The sequence below is a fragment of the Numida meleagris genome, chromosome 1, assembly GCF_002078875.1.
Source record: "Numida meleagris isolate 19003 breed g44 Domestic line chromosome 1, NumMel1.0, whole genome shotgun sequence".
Classification (NCBI taxonomy): Eukaryota; Metazoa; Chordata; class Aves; order Galliformes; family Numididae; genus Numida; species Numida meleagris.
The window spans coordinates 46,226,020-46,246,214 of NC_034409.1; the positions used below are offsets into that span (position 1 = coordinate 46,226,020).

General features: G+C 44.0%; 1 protein-coding gene across 6 annotated transcripts; it reads right to left on the reverse strand.

Moving 5' to 3' along the window:
- Window positions 929-18,246, reverse strand: USP44 (ubiquitin specific peptidase 44). 6 transcript variants are annotated; one of them, XM_021390209.1, is made up of 7 exons: window positions 18,123-18,246; window positions 12,739-14,253; window positions 11,133-11,264; window positions 5,155-5,353; window positions 4,565-4,673; window positions 3,529-3,734; window positions 929-3,143 (listed from the first exon to the last, which is right to left on the reverse strand). In XM_021390209.1, exons 2-7 carry the CDS (start codon window positions 14,170-14,172, stop codon window positions 2,947-2,949), a joined length of 2,277 nt encoding a protein of 758 aa, XP_021245884.1. In that variant the 5' UTR covers window positions 14,173-14,253; window positions 18,123-18,246; the 3' UTR covers window positions 929-2,946. The 6 variants fall into 6 exon arrangements, 5 of the variants coding, with proteins under 5 accessions (XP_021245884.1, XP_021245953.1, XP_021246033.1 ...); XM_021390278.1 differs by lacking the exon at window positions 18,123-18,246 and adding an exon at window positions 17,300-17,437; XM_021390358.1 differs by lacking the exon at window positions 18,123-18,246 and adding an exon at window positions 14,417-14,438.

Here is a 20,195-nt window from a genome sequence, read left to right on the forward strand (position 1 = left end):
AAGCCTCCAGCGTGCATCTGTTGCACCCTGCCTCAAGAGAATTCAGGAGGATAGTTTTTTTCCATTCACTTCAAGTCAGTCTGGACATTTCCTGTGCTGCTGACCATGCTGCCTGTACGAGCGTCAGAGGTGAAAGCGAACTCCGTTTCTCCTTGTATTTTGTACGTGCCACATACAAAATACATTCCTCTACTGCTGTCATGATGCTCAGGCTGCCTTTTCCTATTGCCGGCTGCAGTTACAAAGCCCTGGCCATACTGGATGGTCTCTTGATGAAACCAAATGCTTATCAAAGAAAGACTTGTGTTGCAGTAACCGTAGTAGTTTTCTGACTGTAAAATAACCGAGTTGCTTTCTCTTGTTTGACATTGGCTGTCTGAACGACACTTCTAATGCAGTGTGTGCACTCACACTGCCAGTTTGTAGCAACTACCACCAGTTTTTACATGGTTAAAGCCCACCCGCTCTGCCCAAGGGCTGGAAGCTTTTTGACTGCAGTTTGCAAAAGCCAAGTGAACTTAACTTTGCCCCAAAGCAAAATGCTCTGTTGCATTAGAGCCTAGCTGGAAGGCTCATAGCAGGTAACAGGGCAGTGACTGCAGTATGGAGCCAGTGCCAGAGCTGCCCTGGTGCTTCCCCTTGCCCGCCTCAAGTCCCTTCTGTGGTAGGGGATGGGGACAGGGCAGTGCTGGTGGATGTGGACACAGCTGGCCACAGAGTGGCCATGTGGTGCTTGCTATGACATGGCACCTTTCAGAAACTTAGATAATGATGGCACTAAAAGATTTACCTTGAAGTACGGACAAAACCAGCATTAAGCCAGTGACAGATGGCACAAGCAGTCCTGTATGTAATGCCTGAACCATAGTGACATGAAGTTGTTTTGTTTTTTAAATAACGTAAGGAAGAACTATTCTCAGTACACATATGGTTTTCTGTCCACATCAAGGCATTTTATTGAGGTATAAACTTTGCAGAAGATGAGGTAACAATTTGCATAGGAATTATGCAAAATAACTTCACAACTAACATTTACTTGGCATTAACTGCTGCAGCTGGAGAAAGACTTGACGATTCGGGCCTGTTGATTCTCCTCCACACACAGTTCTGTTAATGCTAGTGGTAGGACCATGCAGAAGGTACAGCAGTTGTAGCTGAGGAAACCAGTCAGATGCAAAATGCTTTCAGACCCCTTTTACAGCTTCTTTTCAAAGGCTTGTGTTAGTGATTACAGAAATGGAAAATGCTACAATTTAAATAAAGCTTGTCCCATGTAAGACAGGAGATGGTAACGTTCTCTTAACAATGGCTGTGTGTGTGTGTGTGTGTGTGTGTGTGGGCGCTGGCGTTTGTTGTTAAGAAAGCTTCTTACATTACTGTAATAAAAAGGCCTCGCTTTTCAAAATTAGCACTTGGGCTTTGGCACTTGAATTTTAAACCATCAGATGCACTAAGGCTGAAACATGGAAGTCTTAGTAAACATACATACATTCTTGTGCTACTGAACACTCCTCTTTAAATATTTATATGAAAACAAGTATGTATGTGCTTTATTTCCTTAATTTTGGATTTTAAGAAACTCTATCAATGTATCTTGATAAGTGGGCCCATGTGAACCAAATGACATTCAACAAGGCCAAGGGTGAGGTGTTGCACTTCAGCTGGGGCAATCCCAGACCGGAGTGCAGACTTGGAGAACTCCTGAGGAGAAGGACTTGGGGGTATGGTAGATGATTTCTCTAGCTAGCTATCTGACTTAACGTGAGCCAGCAGTGTGCACTCACAGCCCGTAAGGCCAATGGTATCCCGGGCTGCATCAAGAGGGGTGGCCAGCAGGGAGAGGGAGGAGATTGTCCCCTTCTTACTCTGCCCTCGTGAAACCTCATCTGGAGTACTGCGTCCAGGACTGGGGCCCCCAGCACAGGAAGGACATGGAGCTGTTGGAGTAGGTGCAGAGAAGGCCATGAGGATGCTTAGAGGGCTGGAGCACCTCCCCTATGAAGAAAGGCTGAGGGAGCTGGGCTTGTTCATTTTGGAGAAGAGACGGCTCTGAGGAGACCTCACTGCAGCCTTCCATTACTTGAAGGGTGGTCACAAGCAGGAAGGGGACTGACTTTTTATATGGTGTGATAGGACAAGGGAGAATGGCTTTTAACTAAAAGATTTAGGTTAGAAGTTGGGGGAAATTTTTCAATGAAGAGAGTGGTGAGGCACTGGAACAGGGCACCCAGAGGAGGCGTTCGAGGCCAGGTTATACGGGACCTTGAGCTGGTAGGTGGCAGCCCCACCCATGGCAGGGGGTTGGAACTAGGTGAGCTTTAATGCCCTTTCCACCCCAAGCCCTTCTGTGATTCTATAATTTTTAGCACAGCTCCCTTGAAGGCGTGGGGAGAAGATTTCAAACAAATTTCACTTTAGTCAGGAATACAGAAAGTTTCTTATTAAAAGTTCAGTTACTACTCAACATGTAAAACATTCCTTGCTGGTGAATGTTAATATTCTAAGACCTAGTAGCAATTTCTGCAGAAAGTAAGAGTCATGATATCATTAGAACTATACTATAAAATGTACACAGGCATATATAGAAAATTAACCACAGAAACATCCGTTTTCCATTGAAAGTCATTATTCTAAACCAATTCAAAAAGATTATCAAAATACAAAAACAGCTTAAAAAACCAGCCTGAGGTAAGAGTTAAATGCAAATGGCAATCTTTTTCTTAAAAAAATAACTGTATTGAAATTCTAAGTACTTAGAAAGTTACTTACTGTCAATAAAAACTTTTACTAACAATAGTAAAGAGCACTTTACCTAATACAAAAGTATATAAACATTGTACAACAGATTCAAAGTCGAAAAGTACAACACTGTACTTGCATTTCATTTAAAAATATATAGTTACGACAATTCAAACTTTACCAGACACACAGTTAATTGCCTTTGGATTAGCTGCTACTGTTGTCCACAGAACAGTCAGCTAACTCTGTGTGCTGCTGACTTTCAGATGTGCTAGGACATATTTTACCAAGTCCATTTGCCTGAGAACGTCGTTGGCTGTAAAACAAAATGTAGGCTTGAGCCTTGCATACTTCTTCCATAGTGCACATGTTGAGTTTTGAATCATTGCAGTGTACCCAAAATCCTAAAAGGAAGAAATACACCGAACAAAGAAAAAAAAACAAACACACCCATCAGGACACTGGTCACCCGTTTGAAGTAGACAGGTTGTACTTAATCCCATCTAACGAGAGTTACTTTGAAATAGTATACTTTTCCAATTGAGCTACTGTATCTGTATCTTTATCTTTAAAAGCCCAGCTTATCTTCCTCGGATTTACAAGAGAGTCTAAGCTTAACTAGTCAGTAGAAAAATTGCACTGTTTTGGTCTACAAACTGCAATTCTCATTCCGGGCAGTTCAGCTACAAGTGACACCCTTTTGCATTTGAGAAAAGATAGTTAAGTTTATCAGTTTAGAATTAGGAATGCCCTTTTCTCCCACACTTGTATTTCCCAGCTGGTTCCTACCTCCTTCTGAATTGTAGCAGTAGGCAGTGTAGTGCCCTGAGCCAAATCCTTTCCCATGATGCATTACTACAGCAGACAAGTCGTAGATAAAGCAGTCGGGTAGGAGAGACTTGAGGGATTCTCTGCAGCAGTAAGGCTCCATGTTCAGTATTTGATCAAAATTAACATGCACGCCAATCTTTTCACGATGATTGCGTCCTGACCACCTAGAAAGTTAAGTCAAATGAAAACTTATACGTTTTAGAACAAACAACTCGCTATGCTGTGTTCTTAAAACAAACAGCTATCTTTGTTATTGTCTTTGCACACAAAATAAGTGAGAATTTGCTACTTTCCGCAGACTTCCTTTGTCACAGAATCATGGAATGATTTGGGTTGGAAGAGACCTTAAAGCTCATCTAGTTCCAATGCCCCCTCTGCCATAGGCAGGGTTTCCAAACACTTATTTCAAAAACTTTTGGAATGGGTCTATAGTAACCCACTATCTTCATCTTCGGAAAGATCCATCTTAAGATCTCACTGTAATGGTATTTCCACATAACTAAATGCCCTTTTCAGTTTCCTTCCTATTCCGGACCAGTTCTGTGCTAATGCCTGGACTAAGACTTCTCAGTGACGCAATCTTCCCTTCCTTACCCTCTGGCTGATGTATCAATATTTGGTTATATGAATGTTATGTGAGACTTCTAACTGAATCCAATCTCAGTTTGCACATTAGTGAATGAATGTTCACTTTACTTGAGGATAACATGATCAATTTTTACCAACAGAGTTCACAGCAGGATTAGTAGGTTCTGACTGAAAAGAAGGATGAAATAGTTTTGATACTAAAGTAGCAAGTAGCTGGAAAACAAAAAGCCAGTTCTCTACTTATACTATAACTTACTGATGTTTAAATCTAGTAAGGCAAATCTATTACTATTTCTAACCGTACCATTAACTGAAATTAAACTGATGCTGAAGAACATCGATCCCAAACAATGGAAGAAGACAATGCAGGTCAATCTACAACACCGTTTGTTGTGGTAGTACTTACCTAAACCTCTTCAGGTGTAATCGGAGAACCTGAGGTAGTCGACACACCATAAGCTGCTTCTGAGCTTCTGTGAGTATAACTGGTTTAGAAGAAAACTTCCTGCGTTTTGCTGAGGCCAAACACACAGTTACATAACACAGATCTTGCTAATAGCCTTGTATTTATCCACCGTATTTGTGTGAACCTAAATAGCTACGGAATGCATCTCCTTAAAAAGGATACACATGAGATCCATTCTGCAAGGCTTACTTTATGATTTCAGTGTAAAACACTCGAGGTCACTTAGGTCATTCACCTCAATTTAAAAAGCTGATAGGTTCTGCAGCTGGGAATAGCAGGATCCCCATGAGTGCGTGATCAGACTTCATTTAAGAAAAGCATCACACTTTAAAACATTCCTTGAACTATTCCCCTTCTAGGAAGTAATAGCTGCCACAGTGACAAAACAGCAGGACATAAGGAGAAGAACTTTGCTTTTAACACAATATATTTTTAAGACTCGTAGTATTTAACTTTTATGCTTTTACTGTCAGTCTGTTTCATATTTTACACAGAGAACATATGTATGAGTACATACTGCCTTTACTCACTGTTGCACTGATCACACGCATATATCTTTCCTTCCAAAGCTTCAGTTTCTGTAAACTTGGCCAGCATTTCTGTCAGCGGACAGGGATACTGCGATGCCATCTCCTTGCCATTGCAGTGATACCTCTCGGGGAACTCCAGCGACAGGTCCCAGAAAGGTTCTATGGTGTTTGATTTATTGTCACAGGCAAGACACGTAACCTGTAAAACCATATTTCACAAATTGGTTACACTCAAAAGCTTACTTTGCTAAAAGCTTTCCATAACAGTACAGCTCCAAATATATATGTGTATTTATATTATTTTCCTAAGGATAACCAATGGAACCAAAACAGAAGGCGTAGTCATTTAAGAAAAGTAATGATACAGCTAATCTCTTTTCTCTGAAGCAGTGTCCAATGCTGCTACCACAAATGGCTAAGTGCTTCTATGTTTTACTGAGAAACAAAATAAGCGTCAAAATGATCTGCATGGCACTTTCCAAGAGAAAGCAGACAGCGGAATCGCTGGAGTCTTCTCTCTAAAAATAAATACTCCGGAACACTCCTTCAAAGAAAACTTAAAAGGTAAAAATAATGTATTTCTTCTTTCAGTAAGTGGATGTATTGTCACACTAGGGAAGGGACAAGCAGTAAGGCAAGGCAAACAAAATGCCAAGAGGAGAATTCTCGCAAGTCAACCTCAAAAATCCAGATAAGACAGCTGGAGGCAATTAACCCAGGATAACAGTCAATATTTAGGAAAGTAAGTTAAAAGCAGTAGCTCTGCTATGCCAGATTGGCAAAATATTACATCTTTGTTTGTAATGCAATCTTCTAAAGGCCAGGTCGAGCTGCTAACAGAACAGCGTCACAGCATTTCATTCTTCCTCCCAGTGATCTCCATCCTCCTAAAATCCATGTGGGGGAATAATTTCCCCGAGTAGCTGAACCTACACAGTAGTGTAACCCCGCTTACACTACAGCAAGAATAGCTCATATAGCTCCATAAAGAAACATCAATAAATCTGAAGTTTATGTGAGACTAAAGATGTTCCCCTTTATTTGTTCAATGGAACAGTGGAAGTATGATACAATCCTAAAGAGTAACTATCTGAGTTTTCTACTGTTAAGAATGTATTTATTTCTTTAATACTAAACTTTCCCATGGAAAAAGATTACAGGAACTCAAAATTTTCAAGTCAGACCTACTTCCAAGGTAACTCCTACCTATCAGCAGAGAATAACAGCTGGGGGTGATGAGAAAAAAAACATTTGTTTTATAGTAAGTGGAATATGCAAGTTTTCAACCACAAGGGTAAATAACTGCCACATAAAATCTCTATAAGTTTGCTTCCTTTTTAAGGAAACAGCATGAGTTGCTTGGAACAAGTAATCCAAAGACATAGCAATAATGGAATGGAGATCCACAATGGATCCAAGCATTGCTGTCACACAGGCAAGCCTTGGTGTTGCTGACTGACATATATTCAGGGTAGCTCCCTTCAGTAGGTTAGTAGGCCACGATGAGAGTGAAAATGCACTGTTTCTTTCAGGAGCCCTTTTATTTTCCTTTGAAAGTTTGCTGTTACTTAGTTATTCACCCTGCTTTTGTTACTTTTGGACTATTTACATAAAGGGATATTTGTCCCCTTATGTCCCCTTCTAAGTGTTATTCTTGTGAGCAATTATTTAATGCATTTACCAGCCACAGCAGCTTATACCCAACCTATGCATTAGCTGCCTAATGCACACGGATCTTTGTGTACAGGCACACGTGTTCAGGAGCAGAGTCAAGAGAGCTGCTGGTTGCTTTACATTCTAAGAAGAAAACGCCTCAGCCTTGTTCTTAGAAAACAAAATTTTGAATTTACACAGCAAAAAAGAGACTCTTTTGTTTTAATTTACACTGACAGGAGCTTCTTTTTTAAGTGCGAACATCTGGCAATGTTTCAAAGCCACAAACTATTAGTAATGCAGAGCTGGAATCTAGACTTGGAGACAAAACGATACGTTTGGCCGCAGTTCAAGCCAGCTCCAGCGTAAACACAGAATGACTAATAGATTTCTGCTGTACAAACGGGTGGTTTTGGTGGGCCAAAAGTTTACTGAATTGATGAGTTACTTAAGCGAGAATTTGCTGAACTTGAATGCCCACTGAAGATGAACGGGCTTGGGATGAAGTACGCACACGAAAGCAGAAGAGGTAATTTTAGCGAGTCCTGAGGTTTTAAATCTAGCTTGCCATGTTAGTAACCTAGGTCATTTTAAGATCCTCTTTCTCAACTAGTTAATAAATGCTATCCCAAAGGAAAACAGACATGTAATTGGCTCAGCTTCCAGCTTTTGTCCGTCAGAAAAAAAGTGAAACTGATGCGACAGCATTGTTTTTCATTTCCTTGTGCAACTGTGAGGTAAGCAGAGCTGTGCCAGCAGACCCATGCACTGATGCACAGCTGCACCAAAGGCGAGAGGAGGTAAACTGTTAAAAGAATCACCTGGGCTGCTGGCAAATTCACAGCAGCCAAGTACCCTGGCTATATGAATAAGCATCCACCCAACCCTACCGCCATTGTGCAATAGCTGCTCCTGTGCGCACCCACAGAGTGCTAAAGGAGACATAAATAGGGGCTGGAACAAAGATCAAACCTATTTCCCCGTGCCAGGCCTGAGCTCCCTAGCTGGGTCAGCAAGAAGCAGGGGGACCTTTCCCTCAGCTAGAACCCATCTGCGCTGGGGCTCACCACGATGATTCCATCTTTCCCGTTCTCAGAGGGACCCCTCACGCTCCTCCAGTATCCACACGGCTCAGCCCTGATTTCTGTATCTCTCCAACCCTTTCTTTTTGGTATGACCATGAACAACAGAAACAAGGGAGTGAATTAGGCTGAGCAATCTGATTAGTGACGTGTACCTTTTTACAGCTGTTTTTGAAAAACAGAGTTTAATTTCACCTCTCTCTGTTACATTCTGCTATTGCTATTTTAGGAAGTCTTAATGCTGTCATTATAACAAATCTGCGGGAGAAGTTTACATTAGAGCAAAGAAAGTGAACTACTGTTTTTAGCTAGCTGAAATCCCTACTTTGTGCTCTGCCTGGCCGTGCTCTCATGCCTTGAAATACGAGTGCTATATACAATTGTTTGGTTAAAGCTCAGCATTCAATCGTGGGCCAAAGGCCAGACTGAAAGGAGCTGGGTCAGATTGCTTGACTCGAGCTAAGAACGGAGGCTGCTCAGACAAGCATCACTGAGCCCGCAATAATTTGATGGACAGCCACTGCCCCAGATGGCATTCAGCCTAAATGCAACCAAAGAAAATAGTTAACATATTGCTGCAGAAGAAGGCAGCTCCAGCGTCAGCTCTGTTTTGCTTCTGTTCCCTACACTTCCATGGAAGAAAGACAACTGCTACCACCTCTGTTCTAAGAACAGTAAGCTAGCCAGCCATTTTTGTGCCTTCACTGCTACGGAAGTTTTCCCTCTGTAAGCAGCTACATATTTAAAAATTGCACTTGAATTTTTCCACAGTAAAGTAATCAAAGGGGATTTGATTTCTAGGACGCCCCTACAATTTGGCATTCCAACAGGACAGCCCGTACTCTATTTCTTCAGTTACAAGCATAACTGGAATTTGTAGTGATGAGTGTAGGCCATCGTCAAAACAATCCCTACCTATTTAACACAACAACACAAGCAAAACCACAGCAAACCATGTGATTCAATGGCCTCCTACAGATCGACTTAAAATGTTACCACCTGGGCGCAAAGCAACTGGACAACCACACTGTGGTTCAGGCAACACAGAAAAGCCCAGCGGCCACATATATATATATAAACCAGCACATTCTAGAAACCAGAATGCAGAAACCAGCACACAGGTTGCACATTGGTGTAAGTTTAAACACTCCTGTCATCTACTGGAATTCTCACAGCTTTTAGCAGTTTATTCGGTGTGAGACTTTGCAGCCAGCACTGCATGGCTGTCACCACCACATTCTCCCCCACACTTACACTCAGAGCGCAGCACCCAAAGCTGAAGGGCTTCAAACAAGCCAAAGATTGCTCATTTCCCCTATTCTCAGCCAATCTGCCCTGAAGCACATCAGTTAAGCAAGTAAATGGAGTAAGAACTGCATAAAGAGGTGTCGCCTTTTAAAACTTTAAACTTAATTTACATCTGTTAGAACCGAATCGCTCCTCGGATCTCCTGCATATTCATTTCTCCGAGCACTTGAGTCTTCGGCAGCGCTTAGCTGGGGGAGGCATGTAGCCCAGATTCTGTCTCAGCCATTTCCTAGTGCAAGATGCGAATTTGCTGCTCTACACGCCATCAGTTTCTGCTAACATCATTTCTGTAGACGTGTGGGACACGATTTTCCAAACGCGGTGCTGAAAATACACATTCGCTTGGAAAGTAAAAATCCGCTGTTGCAACTCCCGGCTTTCCAAAGATATACCTGCCCACAATTCCCTGCTTAACACTGAGGAAAAAAACCACCTGAAATAAAGATACTTTAGAAATTGTTGCATACCGTGCTAATTAGCTGGGAGCATTTCAAAAGCTAAACCAAAAGAACCTCAGGGACAGCGGGTAACCTACTTTGGTTCCTGAAGTGTCCTTCAAGGGCCTGTGGGTCAGTTCAGATCGGCACAAAACTTCCCGGTGCATTCTCCTTCGCCTTTCCCATTGAAGGATCAAGGACAGGAGAGAATGGGTCTCCCTTCTTCCACAAGAGTACAACTACGGAATTGAAAATAACTGGGTTTTTAATGGGGATGTTGGCATCTCTTTGCTGTCCCAACGAGGTTGAGAGGGATGGGGCCACTGCTAAACAGATCTGCGTCTGAAAGCACTTGTTTACAAGGTTGACTCATTTGCTCAAGAAATATTACAGCACAACTCCCCCCAGGCAATCACTGGAGAGAGACTAGCATGTAAAAAAGGAAAGAGCATTTTCTAGTTGTGTCTTAAATACCCATAGTTCCCAAGGGAAGGAAAGTTTCACAATGAGTACCTCAGAGTAAAGATCTCTAACCCTAAAAAGGATCTCGGAGTCAATAAAGTTGATAAAAAAGCCAAGAGGCAATCTGCTCGTCTACACATGCTATTCTCGGAGTTACTTGCTACCTAGTTTTGTGTTCCATAAATAAGTATGAGGTTTCAAGTAGTAGTTGGGAAGTCTGACCGTGAATCAGTTGACTGAGAACATAACAAAACACAAACTCATCTAAAAGGTGTTGCTGTTTTGACATCACCTAAAGTTTTTTCTGGTTATCAAAAAGAAATCTGAGTAAGACTCTCACACACTCTGTTTCCTTCTTTCTTCATCTTATATTCTGAATAGAGTTACAGAGCTGAATCAGGCAGCTGTTTCTGACGGCAAATTCCAGGCGATGGTTTGCCTTCAAGTTAAAACAGAATGGCTATGAGAGGGACAACGTTTTATTGCACACGCGAAAGTAATGTAAAACCTAAGTAAACATACAGCTTATCTACATTGCAAGCGATCCTCTGTGTACTGTATCAAGAACAGTTCCTGAGGTTTAAAGGTCAAGTAGACTGGCTTCACTGCACTTGAGTGTCTCATAGAATCAAATATGTTTTATTAGTACTTTCAGTACTAATGGATAATAACCTTTTCATGATTCTAAAATGGAAGGCAGCTGCTGCACAGAAATCAGCTTCTCAGCTCTCCTTATTCACTGAATTAAGACGTGGCTCATAAAGTACTGATTAAAGACCCATCCAAATTTGTGAATAAATGCAGCACGCTATGGCTCCAGCTACCATCTAGAGAGAAACTGTGCAACTGCTACAGCTTATAAGCAGAAAACACTACGCACTTAAGGACAAAGACTACATCCCTTACTTTTAAAGAATTAACGTTGTCAAAGATGTGGTGGTGTTGCCACACGTTCAAAATGCTAGTGAAAACTAAACTGAACAAAGGAGCGAGAGAACACAAGGGACACATCGGGAGGTCAAGTGCTGGACACTACCTGTGGAAACTGCCTCAGGAGCCGGGGAGAAATTACTGCAGTTAACAGCCTCAGTGCACTTTTTCTTGTTCTGCTCATTCTAGGCACTTTGAAGTTCATCAAGGCTGTATTTTGCACACAGATATTGGCCATCTGGAGTAAAAGAACCATGTGTTGTGGTCATTGCATAGCTTGAATCTGTTTAGTTCCCCTTTCAGGCTCACTCAATGACACTTGAGTGAATTCTCATTACTCCCCTCCTTAGTTACAGGAACGTGGGTGGGTTTCTAGTCACAAACCTCTTTAGATAAAGCTAAAAAACATGTGAAAGAAGCAATACTACTGAAATAGTGTCTTCAGAGCCTCAGTAATTCTTCCAATAAATGACTCCTACTAGAAGGCTTGCACAGCACACCTGGACAGTATACCTAAGCAATTTCTTTGTTGTTGTTTTTTTTTTTTTTCAATCAAAGTCGCTGTTGGAGAAGAATGTGATTTTCAAATAGAAAGATTTAACGATATGATGCTTTAGACACTTATATCTGTGCAACCCTTATGCAAGAGATAACCACTCTGAGGAAACAGTAAGCATGCCAATAGAAGTTCTCTTACAGTAGGCTGAACAGAAGGTAACGGATAACCTATTTTTATTAGTAGATGTACCAGTTTCTAATAGTTAAACCCTAAAATGAACTAAAAGTTAATATATTTTGCAATACAACTCTAATTTTAAAAGTCCTGCTGGCTTATAAAGTTCACCAATCGTAGCAGAAAACAATCTTACCTCAGTTAAAAGCCATTTGCATTTCTAGCTTTACATACTCAAATACTGAACCAGCACTCCAATTGTCAAAGTAGGGGCAATACCCACATTTTTGTTAATTTGTCCCAAACCTCTCTATTCATTCACACAATGTATCCATTAAACGTTTCTGCATTACCTCAGTGATGTGTGCACGGGTATCACAGACCACTTCCAGAAGACCAAGACTATCTCATCTCAGCCTCTGTTCCTGTTGTAGTGCAGTTAGTTTTATGATGCATTCCACAGAAATCAGCATTTGTTAATTCACAGATGTTTGCACACACACACAGTCGGGATATGCATAATAGTAAGTGGGCACACTGAAGTACTTAACAGGAAGCCAAAAAGAAAACAAGAACAATTGGGGGGCAAAAAAAGGGCAGTCTGACAGAGAAAAGGAAAACCACCATTGCCTCCACCCCACAAATTTGGTTCCTGTGTCTACAGAGCTTTCTGTATCTTTCTGCTGTTATGGAAAAGAAGGATCAGCATCCTTGTACACAGCCATAGCCAACTAGGTACTTTAAATTCTAAATTCTTTATTACTGCGTGTCAGTTGATCTTCAGTAGCAAAGTCAAATGTTTATCAGTAGCTTCATGAATGTGTTTTACAATACCAAATTTATAACTTTTATGTTCATAAGGTGACCTATTTTTAGGAGCGGCCAAATGACCTTACTTCTAAAATTGTCTGAACTACATCCTCCCCATCCCTCCTCAGTAGTTAAACACGTATTAACCTTTGAAGGGTGCCGATCATAGGCTGCTATAAATCTGTAACTACAAATCATTACACATCTTAAAAAGATCACAAAAACATACCTGACTTAACAGCTGTCCATGAAAAATGTTGTTAACCACATTCAAAACCTGTTTTATAAGTTTTCTTTGAGAAGCAGGGATGAGAGCTGGGTATCTGGTCCCCGTAGTCTCCAGTTCCTGCTGCACTTTATCCAAAAGTTCACAAAGGAATTCCTGAGCATCTTGTTGGGCATACCCTCTGAAGGCTGGAATTAGTCTCCAGACAGAATGAAGCATGGCAAAAGGAGACACCAGTGCCCATTTGCCAGACCACATCACTTGAAACAGAGTATGCAGCTCGTGACAAAGAGAAATATGCTTTGAACTGGGCTCCCTGGGCTGAATGAGTTCCATATTTCTACTTTTTGATGCTCCTCCACTTAATCCAGAGGATAAGTTAGATCGTCTCACAGAAGATGATCCCCTTCCTTTCTCTTGGTTCTCATTCACTTGTAACGTTGAAGCGGTTATTGACGAGCGTCTAGATGAAGACCTGGTTTTACCACTGGCTGCTGTTGCCAGCAGTTCCTGAGTTTGGTTGAGATCAAGCTTTAAAAAGCATTCTCGAAAAATAAGTAAGTGACTTAATACCTGCAGGATAGAATTCATATAGCACGTGTTTCCCAGGTTCCTCAGTCCCGTTACCCCTGGAGTCACGGTGGGCCTTCGTTTAATTGGAGAGTCGCCTATTTTTTTCAATCTTACTTCATCTGAGGTATACGTTTCTTTCAACTCTGACATGGATTCCATGTTCTGTGATGTCCTTCGCACGCTGGATGCTGTTTGTGAGGACATTCTCATCTGGTTTTGTAAACGGCAACTCTTTCTTGGAGGCATCTTTTCCATCTCTTCCTTCAACTGGCGCTTCCGTTCCTGTCTTCTCTTTCTAGCTTTGTTCCTTCTTTCCTCCTCTTCTTCCAAACGCTTTTCTTCTTCCAAAATCTTTTTTCCGCTAGGCGTCAGCTGGAACCACGACCTAAATATTTTGCCCATGAACGCACGCCTTCTGTGCCACAGTGCTGTGAACATGCGGTCTTGATTCCGAAGCAAGGCCTGGGCACCATCGTGTGAAAGGTAAGAATCATCGCTCGCACCCATAGAACGCAAAGTCCTCCCACTACGAGTAGTGCACTCATACTTTTGACTCTTGATTGCACTTAATGTACTTCGCAACAGTTTTATATCACCAGTTGCATTATCATTAAGAACATAATCATCACAGAGATAACAGAAAACATACAGCTCATTTACTTCCAATGCCACCGGGTGACCGTTCTCCTGAAAGTGCTTTAGTGCATGTTCTTCAATGTATCTCCCACACGCCACGTGCGAGCAGCTGAGGCATGCCCACACAGACTCGGTAGTATTGCAGTCCATGCAATGCCATTTCTGTGGATTCAGAATGGAGTGATCTTGGGCCAGTCGCAGGCGTCCTATGTGCTTACACTTATCCATTGTTAAAACTGAAACTGCAAAGATACGCTAGCAAAATACATCATCCAAACTATTTTCTGCCCGTGACATTTCCATCTGCAACTAAAAAGAAAAAAAGAAAAAAAAAGTTCATAAATACCCAGCTGTATCACTTTGATAGATGCCAACGTACCAAATTCCTATTGGAGGTCAAGATCATGATCTTCATCCAACTCAGTCCCACCAAACACACCATAGCACTCAGTTACACAGAGTCAAAACCCACACTGTCATCAGCAGGCTGACGCTCAGACTAAACAGTCCCATTGTTGCTGTTCAGATTTGCAGCACCTTCTGGCTCGGAACTGAAGCACACTGGCCTGGTTTTTGTTGTTGGTTTCCCCCCCCCCCCGTCTCCAAAGACACACCAATTTATTTTAAACACAACTGTTTGAGAGTTTGGATAGAAACACAATTTGAAATGTTCCTATTAATTCTATCTCTAAGCACACAGGTGCAGGAGTGCAAGGTTCACTTAAATGTACTATGTTTACACAGTATGCTCAGTGTAGACAAATGAGACTTTATACAACTCAAACCTTTAATTAAACCACACCTTTAATTAAATCACTGCAGCTCTGTGCTCAGGCAAACCTTATACCAGTGCGCTCTTCAACAATGTATCTTCAAATAAGTACATTTTAACAAGTGACCCTAACACCACTGGGGAAAAAAAAAAGGGAAGAAGGTGATCCGGAAAAGAAGACCTCCTTCTCCACGAGACAGAGATACTATTAGATATCTAGCTCAACTCACTTAAAACTTTGTTAAAAATTGCATTCTGAACATTTTTCCAACTGATGTCTTAAAAAGTCGCATAAAGGTGACTAACGTTGGCTTACATCCTTATAAGTTTATGTGGTAGCATTTATTTGTTCAAACCTGCTGTATTTACTTTCTCCTGTAAGGTGCATTTACCTAAAACAAACAGGCAGGCTCTGACTAACAGGAATTAAAGAGACAGTGATTCATTCTTTCTTCACCTTCATAAAGTCTAAAGAGAGATGGTAAAACCAACCTAGTTGAGAGATATCGCCCAGAGACAACTGACGTGTCAGGAAGCAATTCTGTCTGACCTGGAGCATTTGTGCCCACGATATCACTGACTAGGAAAGGCAAAATTAAAGAGCACACAGCACCAGTCTCAGCGAGCACAGTACTCACCAGATGAAAGTTACTTCAACTTGGGCAGGACAAGTGCTTGTGAAATATGCAGGTTATGCCAACCAAAACCTATGTTTTGCCATTACAAATGTGGGTATAGTGTGGACCTTGCCAGGGCTGTATGTCAAGGTCCAGGACCCTGTGCTCTACGGATGAGTAAACCAGCTGCAAAATGTTACATGATTTAGATTGCTCTGGATAGAATCCAAAGGACCTGACACGCAGAAGAAATGGTTAACTGAGTTAGAAAAGGTGTCTGCCTTACACTTGATCAGGGGAATCCTAACATCTGATGACATGACACTAAGGAAGGGAAGCAGGTATAAAAGCAGCAACTGAATAGGAAAGTAGCTTCATTTTTCACCTGGTAATTACATTAAAACTGTAGCTAAAAGATTTAACAACAACAACAAAAACAACCGACTTTGATCAGCTAATCATCTTGTGGCTAATGCCCATTAAGATGCTTCAACACAGCTACCAAAAGGTGCAACAAAAGCACATGGCTGGCACCCAGGGCTGCACGCATGGTGTTGCTCTCACCATCATGCAGGAAAGGCTGAACCAGCCACAGTGAAACCAGGAAAGTGCACACAATTTTACACTTCAGTCATCCTCATTCAGTTTATCTGAGAGCTGCCTCCCGCCCATACCAACTGCACTGAAGGATTTTGGGCGCTGTGACCTCTGGGTACCCACGTGGTGAATCCCAGACTGAGCTCCAGCCCCGGTGCTCCAGAGGTCAGGATCCCTCGAGTACCATGCCAACAGACCACAAAAATAAGGGCTTGCCGAATGCTTTCAGCTTGCTGGCGTCCACAGCATTCATTCCTTCTAAAAGGCAGTCTATTCAGAGGCTGCTAATGAGATTCTTTTGCAAATAATTATCCATACTACATTTGTTTTTAATACTGTTTTTGTAAATAAGACCACTAATTTTACTCCATGTCTTCCCCTAGTCTGACAACTCTTCCCCAACAAAGCTGAGCTTCTCTAATAATGATGTCTGTAATATGAGGAACTCACACATCTCAGAGTTGTACGTGTAGGTCAAACCTTCCTAGGAATACTAGAGAAATTCCTAAGAACAGCAGCGATTAAACGTGGTTGACAGAATTTTAAGAGATAAGATTCAGCTCTGTGCTTTCGAGCTAACCAAAATAGTCCCTCCTGCACATGTAAGTAACAGTCCTTTCCAGCAGGCAAGAAAACCAAACTGGGCTGTCGGACACAGCAACACCATCAGTCAGCCCTTCCTGACTGTCTTACTTCTAAAGTCACGCTGTAAACACTGTGCCTTATCTTTTCTTCTTTATGATATTATAAGTCCACAAAACTATTCTTCACTTGAAAAGCAGCATCAAGAGTGACACTACACTGCTTACACGGCTGAATGTAAGCACAGCATGAGTGCTTTAGGACATGGAGTGCTAAAGGACTGAAACTAAATCAAATGGGAAACTTTATAAACTTCAGATTAAAACTAAGAACTGGCAAGACAAGTCAGCGAAACAGGACTGAAGTGATGGATAATGTGTAAAGCTCATTAAAAAATAAAACCCTGGATGCTGATCGATACACCTGGTAGAAATCTGCAGCTGGAGTAAAGCAGTTCAAGTAAACGCTGCACTGCCAAGAATCCCTAAAGAAAGTTATTCAGCACTCCTCGTGCATTCTTCTCTCCCCGGGCTCAGTTCTCCGCACACACACAAAGAAACTGCAAATTAATTGACCAGCAGCGCAGAGATCAGCCCCCCGAGCAGCAGCCGTGATGCAGCGCTCCTGAAAGCAGCGAGCTGCCTGCGAACGTGCAGGGACGCGGCCGCCTCCTTGCCCTAAAGTTTCACCAGCAACAAATATACACGGACCGCGATGTTTAATTCTCAACGAGCCGTATCTCGATCTTACTGTATGCTCGTTTCTTTAAGCTCCTCAGGTCCCCTACCTGCTGCACAGCTGAAAAACAGCGATCGCGGCTGCTGCGACGGCGGCAAGTTTGGGTAACACGCGCGTAGCTTGAAGCCAGATGCACGGTTTCCTTAAGACAGATTCTGCTGTGGGTTTTTTTGTTGCTGTTGTTGTTTCTAAAGCCGACCCAAGCGCAGCCCGCAGCCCTCAGGCTAACAGTGAGACCTTCAGATCGGCGCAGCACTTCAAAAAGAAACGCTGCGAGCGACTTCCGAGTTGTAACTGCGCAGCTCTGACACGAAACCCCCAGCCTCCTTCCTTCGGAGCCCTGCCGACCTACGGTTCCCTCGTTATTATTCGCGTTTTTCTTTCAGCCAAGGAACGCTCGTGCGGTAACGCTGCCCAGAAGGAGCCGCTGGCAGCGGACCCTGTTATAAGGCTACACCTAAAGATTCTCCCCGCGAAGAACCGCGCGCTTCCCGCAGCTGAGAACAGGCCAACGGGTAGCTCGGACCCATGCACCGCTTCGTACCCCCCCGGCTACATGCGGGACGCCTCAGGTTTAGCAAAACGAACGCCTCCGACCCCGCCGGCCCGCACGGCCGCCTCCCGCTGCCTGCCCCGGCCAAGCCCGCCCGGTCCCGCAGCTCGCCCCGCCGCCTCCCTCCCCGAGCCCCCGCCTCCCCAGCCTAAGCGAGGGCCCCGGGACCCCGCTCCCCACCGCCCCCAGCCCGACGCCCGCCTCGCCCCGCTCGCTACCGCCTCTCCCCGGGGACCGGCCGCCGCCTCCCCGGCTCTTCGCCCCCCGCCGGCGGCGGGGAAGCGAGCCGAGCCGCCCCGCGTCGCCCGCCCGCACGCACCCGTCACCCGCCGCTGCCGCCATCTTGCCGGCCCGAGCCGCAGCCTCCTCGCCCCGGCCCCTCGGCGACGTCAGCGCCGCGCAGAGGCCGCCCCCCCCCCCCGCCACCCCGGCGGGGATCCCCGCCCCGGGCCCCGCCGCCCCGAAACCCTCGGCCCGCCCCTCCGCCCCCCCACGGCCACGGTGCCGGCAGCGGAACGGCGGGAGGGAGCGGGTCCCGTGGGGCTGGGCTTCGTGACGGGAGCGCTCGCAGCGATCGCCCGCCCAGACAGAACAACCCGGTTCGCTGGGCTGCTCCGTCTCTCTGCTTTTTTCCTCATGTGTGCTCAAGCAGGTCTATGTGTCAGTGTGCCCCCACACAGCGCGCAGCGTGCTGGCTTCGGGAGTGCTGCCCTCCCCTCTCCTCACGAGCCCCTGCGCTCAGGGTGCCTTCCCCACGTGTGTCGGGACCTCACGCGTCTGCTTCTGTCCTCGTGCCATCACAGCCTGCTCTCCCCGTTTCCCCGAGCGGCAGACGGGCCCTCGGTCCCGAGCTGGGAACGGCACTCGTTGTGCGGTGATGTGTGGCCCCAGCACAGGGCCCTGGAGCGCCCGCCAGGCGCAGCACGGCCTCCAACTCCTTCAGGCCCCGCAGGGCCCCTCTCGTCGGCCGTTCACACCGCAATTACGACCTTCAAAAATTCATTTTCATTCATGCTGGTCTCTATCTTGACAGCCCATCAGGTCCTCAGCGCAGTGCTACCCCTTTCTCCTCCACCAGACAGTGCCTATCTTTCCAAACGCCGGCGTAGTGATAACAGAGATTTGCTGTGTCTCTGTTATCTCTACAGTATCTGATTTCACACAAAACAGATAAAGTTCCTCTTTTTCTCCTTTTTATTAACGAGACAGCATTTCAGCTGGTTTTCACTAAGCACAGCTCTTACCCCTCCTGGCACAGGGCTGCCTTCAGCCTCTCTCTGCATGTTGGCTAATCCGCCGCAAAGTATTGATCTGGGATTGGGATTTGGCTCCAGCCAACAGGTGAAGCACTGAATCGCTGTGCTGCTCCTGCTTACGTTTGTTGACCTTTCCTTTTCTTTTCTTTTTTAGCCTTTCTCACAGCCGTGCACCTATCCTGCTAAGTAATGGCCGCGTTAAATCATTCAGGGCTGGGAAGAGAATTCTTGGGCCCAAGGGACATACACAAAGCCCTGCTCCTTCTCACCACCCAGACGTTATAGCTGGAATGTGTGTGATTTATTGAGACAGCCAGAAATTGATTTCCCCAAAGTAATTTAATTTGAAATTCATTGGGTATTTATGAAAATGGATGCCAGATATATAATGCATTGTCAAGAAGCAAGCAAGTGTAGTAAATCCTTAAGAGTAATGTGACCTCGTATCTTCCTATCATATATAAAAACATTCTCTGGAGGAGAGAGCACTGCCTCTAACTCAATGCTGAAACCTTTCTAATACAGCAAAGACTTTTGATGTATTTTTTAATGGTCCCTAGCATTATATACGTGACTATATACAATACGTATGTATTGTGTGCACCTACCAGAAACATGTTTATTTAGTTCATTTGACAGACTGAGTGAGTCTGAGTGAGGCATCTGAACTTCTGTAAATGTCTGAAATTTTAAATAAAACTTAAAGCGAGCTTAAAACAAATACAGAGCAGCGTTTGGTCTCGCTGAAGCAAACACCAGTGCTGGTTTGCACAACTCAGGGAGGCTCTGACTGGCACTGCTCGCTCTGGGACTGCTCTGAGTTCGAGCAGCTCCTGCGTGACACTTCTCCTGGGGAGCAGTCAGCTGCCCTGAGCTCTGAGGAACACTGGTCATCAGAAAACTTATTATTTTGCTTTTGTGCTGGTACAGACGTGTCCTGTGCAGACATCAGCAGATGGTATGGATTTAATTGCACATCTGAGGCACAGAAAATAGATGGGATGAGGGAGAGATAATAAATCACAATGTTGCGTAGACCAATACAAGCGGCTTGATGGTTTCCAGTTCAGCCCTAGATGATAAATAGAAACCTATCTTTCTAAAAGAGTGGGAACACCTTAGAATGGTACATTCAG